Source organism: Oncorhynchus mykiss, chromosome 32 (genome assembly GCF_013265735.2).
Source record: "Oncorhynchus mykiss isolate Arlee chromosome 32, USDA_OmykA_1.1, whole genome shotgun sequence".
Taxonomy (NCBI): Eukaryota; Metazoa; Chordata; class Actinopteri; order Salmoniformes; family Salmonidae; genus Oncorhynchus; species Oncorhynchus mykiss.
In genome coordinates, this window is record NC_050572.1 from 39,572,078 (window position 1) to 39,574,492 (window position 2,415).

Consider the following 2,415-nt stretch of genomic DNA (forward strand, 5'->3'; position numbering starts at 1 on the left):
TGTTATGCAACTTTAGTGTATAGACTACAACTATTAATCACACAAACGCTATTAAGGCTAAGGATGATGCTATTAATATGGACAATACTTTTTTTAGACAGCGAATTCTACAGAGAATTTTTATATTTGCTAAAGCAGCTACCATGAAAGGTCAGGTCACACAGGGACATGCAGGAAGGGTGTAGCGTAGAGAGAGATGAGGGAGAGGAGAGAGAGGAGGGAACAGGGAAGGGCAGAGAGAAGGATGGAATCAAGGGGTGTGTCACAGGCCAGGTGCTGTTCTATATAAGCTCCTTCCCTTTCCACCCCCTCTGCACCTGACAGATTCTCCTATTCTACACACAGGTAAGACCGACAGGAAACTGAATACATTCTTAGACTGAACCTTAAAAGATAATACAGTAACTGTTATCAATTTAACATGTCTATTCTTCATTTTGTAAGTGCTTACTTACATATTCCTCTTCATTCCTGCAAAGAACATAAGGCCTTCCACATGTAAGCTACTTGCCTAGTACTTATAATAGTTTCTACCCCCAGGATCACCATCACCCTCAGACACCATGGCACAGCCCACATCTCTGGAAGCCTCCCTGGGAGCCATCATCATGACATTCCACAAGCACGCTGGTAGTGGAGATGCAAAGACCCTCAACAAAAAAGAGCTAACCAACCTCATCAAGGCAGAGCTGCCCAACATCGCTGGGGTGAGTCATTGCAACACCTCGGGCCAGTTTCCCGAACACAAATTAAGCCTATCGTCCTGGACTAAAAATCACTTTCAATGAAGAGTTTCTTTACTTGTGATCCTACTACATGAAAAATCTGTCAATGTGCCCTTGAGCAAGGCACTTAACCCTAATTGCTCCTGTAAGTTGCTCTGGATAAGAGCATTTGCTAAATGACTAAAATGTAAATGATCCTATATTACATTTGCATGAGCAGAAGGGTGGTCCTGAAGTGGATGACCTGATGACGATGCTGGACCAGGATGCTGACGGCTCCGTGGACTTCAAGGAGTACATTACCCTGATTGGATCCCTTGCCTACGCATGCAACTGTGCCCTGTTGAGGAGTGTGTGATTGGATGTTAAGACCTGCCTGCTTCCATCTGCTTTGTACATTACATTCTACATGAATAAATGGTAGTTTAATTTTAATTTGGTTTTTCGGGTGTTTACTTTGAGTGTTTTGTGTGAATAAGGGTTTTGTATGTGGAAGAATGTTTGACACATAGATGCACTGGTTATCTGGTAGATGACTGAAACTGTTTAAGCCATTTCAGATCACAACTTGCAGACTTGTTTACGTGTTGCTGTGCGTTTTGTTGCCAACCTTACTTTGCTACCTGACACCTTTACGGTTTTTACTTTTTTACTTAATTACCGTTTATTTTTGTTTTTTCCCCTCACAACTTTTTTTCATTCAACTTTTTCACTCCGGACGCTTTATCTGGACGTGGTTTGTCAGGACCTCCAACAGCCGAAGCTAAGTAGTAACATAAACATGATGCCTTCTAATTGTAGTCGCTGTACTCATAATATAGAGGAGAACGATCGCCTTACGGCGAGGATAGCTGTGCTGCAAGCTCAGCTTCAGATGCAATCGTTAGGCAAGGGTAATTTAAGTGTTGGAAAGGATGAAACAGCGTCTGTGCCACCAGTAAGTACAGATAGTAGTATAAATCCCCTCTCACAGTCCCCGCAGCAGGAAAACTTTCTCGTGGTTTCTGGAGGGAAATGCTGTAGGAATGCTCAACCGGTGTCGCTCATTCAGCAGACAAACTTTCAACCGGTTTTCCCCAATAAGCAGCGAGTCGGAGTCTGAGTCTGAGGCAGAGACTTCTCTTGTCTCTACTCCTCCCGTTACGGGGTCTGAGACGCCGAAGCTTCCCACCATTAGCTCTGACAAATTGAAAACTCTCGTCATTGGCGACTCCATTAGACTTAAAATGACTCATCCAGCGATCATACACTGTTTACCAGGGGCAGGGCTACTGACGTTAAGGCTAATCTGAAGATGGTGCTGGCTAAAGCTAAAACTGGTGAGTGTAAAGTATAGAGATACTGTTATCCACGAGGTCACCAAGCGCAACAGCTTCAGAGTATAAATCAGCAAGAAAGATGTGTCGGCATCGAGTAATTGTCTCTGGCCCCCTCCCAGTTAGGGGAAGTGATGAGCTCTACAGCAGTCTCACAACTCAATCGCTGGTTGAAATAAGTTTTCTGCCCCTCCCAACAGATATAATTTGTAGATAATTGGCCCTCTTTCTGGGACTCACCCACAAACAGAACCAAGCCTGACCTGCTGAGGAGTGACGGACTCCATCCTAGCTGGAGGGGTGCTCTCATCTTATCTACCAACATAGACAGGGCTCTAGCTCCACTATGAAATAGGGTACAGGCCAGGCATCAG

General features: G+C 44.4%; 1 protein-coding gene across 1 annotated transcript; it reads left to right on the plus strand.

The window, feature by feature from the left end:
- The first annotated feature begins 319 nt into the window (after window positions 1-319).
- Window positions 320-1,160, plus strand: LOC118946503 (protein S100-A1-like). Its single transcript, XM_036971586.1, has 3 exons — window positions 320-345; window positions 541-707; window positions 946-1,160. Exons 2-3 carry the CDS (start codon window positions 564-566, stop codon window positions 1,081-1,083), a joined length of 282 nt encoding a protein of 93 aa, XP_036827481.1. The 5' UTR covers window positions 320-345; window positions 541-563; the 3' UTR covers window positions 1,084-1,160.
- Window positions 1,161-2,415: the final 1,255 nt, after the last annotated feature.